At 42.2% G+C, this 230-nt stretch overlaps 1 protein-coding gene across 4 annotated transcripts in view; it reads right to left on the bottom strand.

Moving 5' to 3' along the window:
• The window catches only part of LOC107656300 (SH3 and multiple ankyrin repeat domains protein 3-like), a 34,521-nt gene that overhangs the window by 9,665 nt on the left and 24,626 nt on the right, over window positions 1–230 (bottom strand). For all 4 annotated transcript variants that reach the window (XM_016444069.1, XM_016444070.1, XM_016444071.1 and 1 more), the window contains exon 12: window positions 158–216. In XM_016444069.1, the coding sequence (XP_016299555.1) occupies window positions 158–216 (59 nt within the window). The remainder of the gene's footprint in view (window positions 1–157; window positions 217–230) is intronic.

The following is a 230-nucleotide window of genomic DNA, read 5'->3' as shown; positions in this document are numbered from 1 at the left end:
AAATTTAAGGGGTTCTGAATACTTTCCGTACCCACTGTATATATATATATAAATAAAAATTCAACTTAATTTTATGAAAAAGAGCAGTCTATAAAAAGTCATATTAGTTTGTAGAAACCTCTCTTTAATGCTCTACAAATCAAGGACGGCTCCGCACCTGAGGTGTCCTCCTGAGCGGGTGTGTCTCCTGAGGCTGCGTGTGTGAGTGTGAGCCGCCTGGGGGCTGCGCT

The sequence above is a fragment of the Sinocyclocheilus anshuiensis genome, unplaced genomic scaffold (genome assembly GCF_001515605.1).
Source record: "Sinocyclocheilus anshuiensis isolate Anshui unplaced genomic scaffold, SAMN03320099.WGS_v1.1 scaffold183, whole genome shotgun sequence".
NCBI lineage: Eukaryota > Metazoa > Chordata > Actinopteri > Cypriniformes > Cyprinidae > Sinocyclocheilus > Sinocyclocheilus anshuiensis.
Note: the sequence above shows the minus strand (reverse complement) of the source record. Positions and strands in the feature narration are given on the sequence as shown.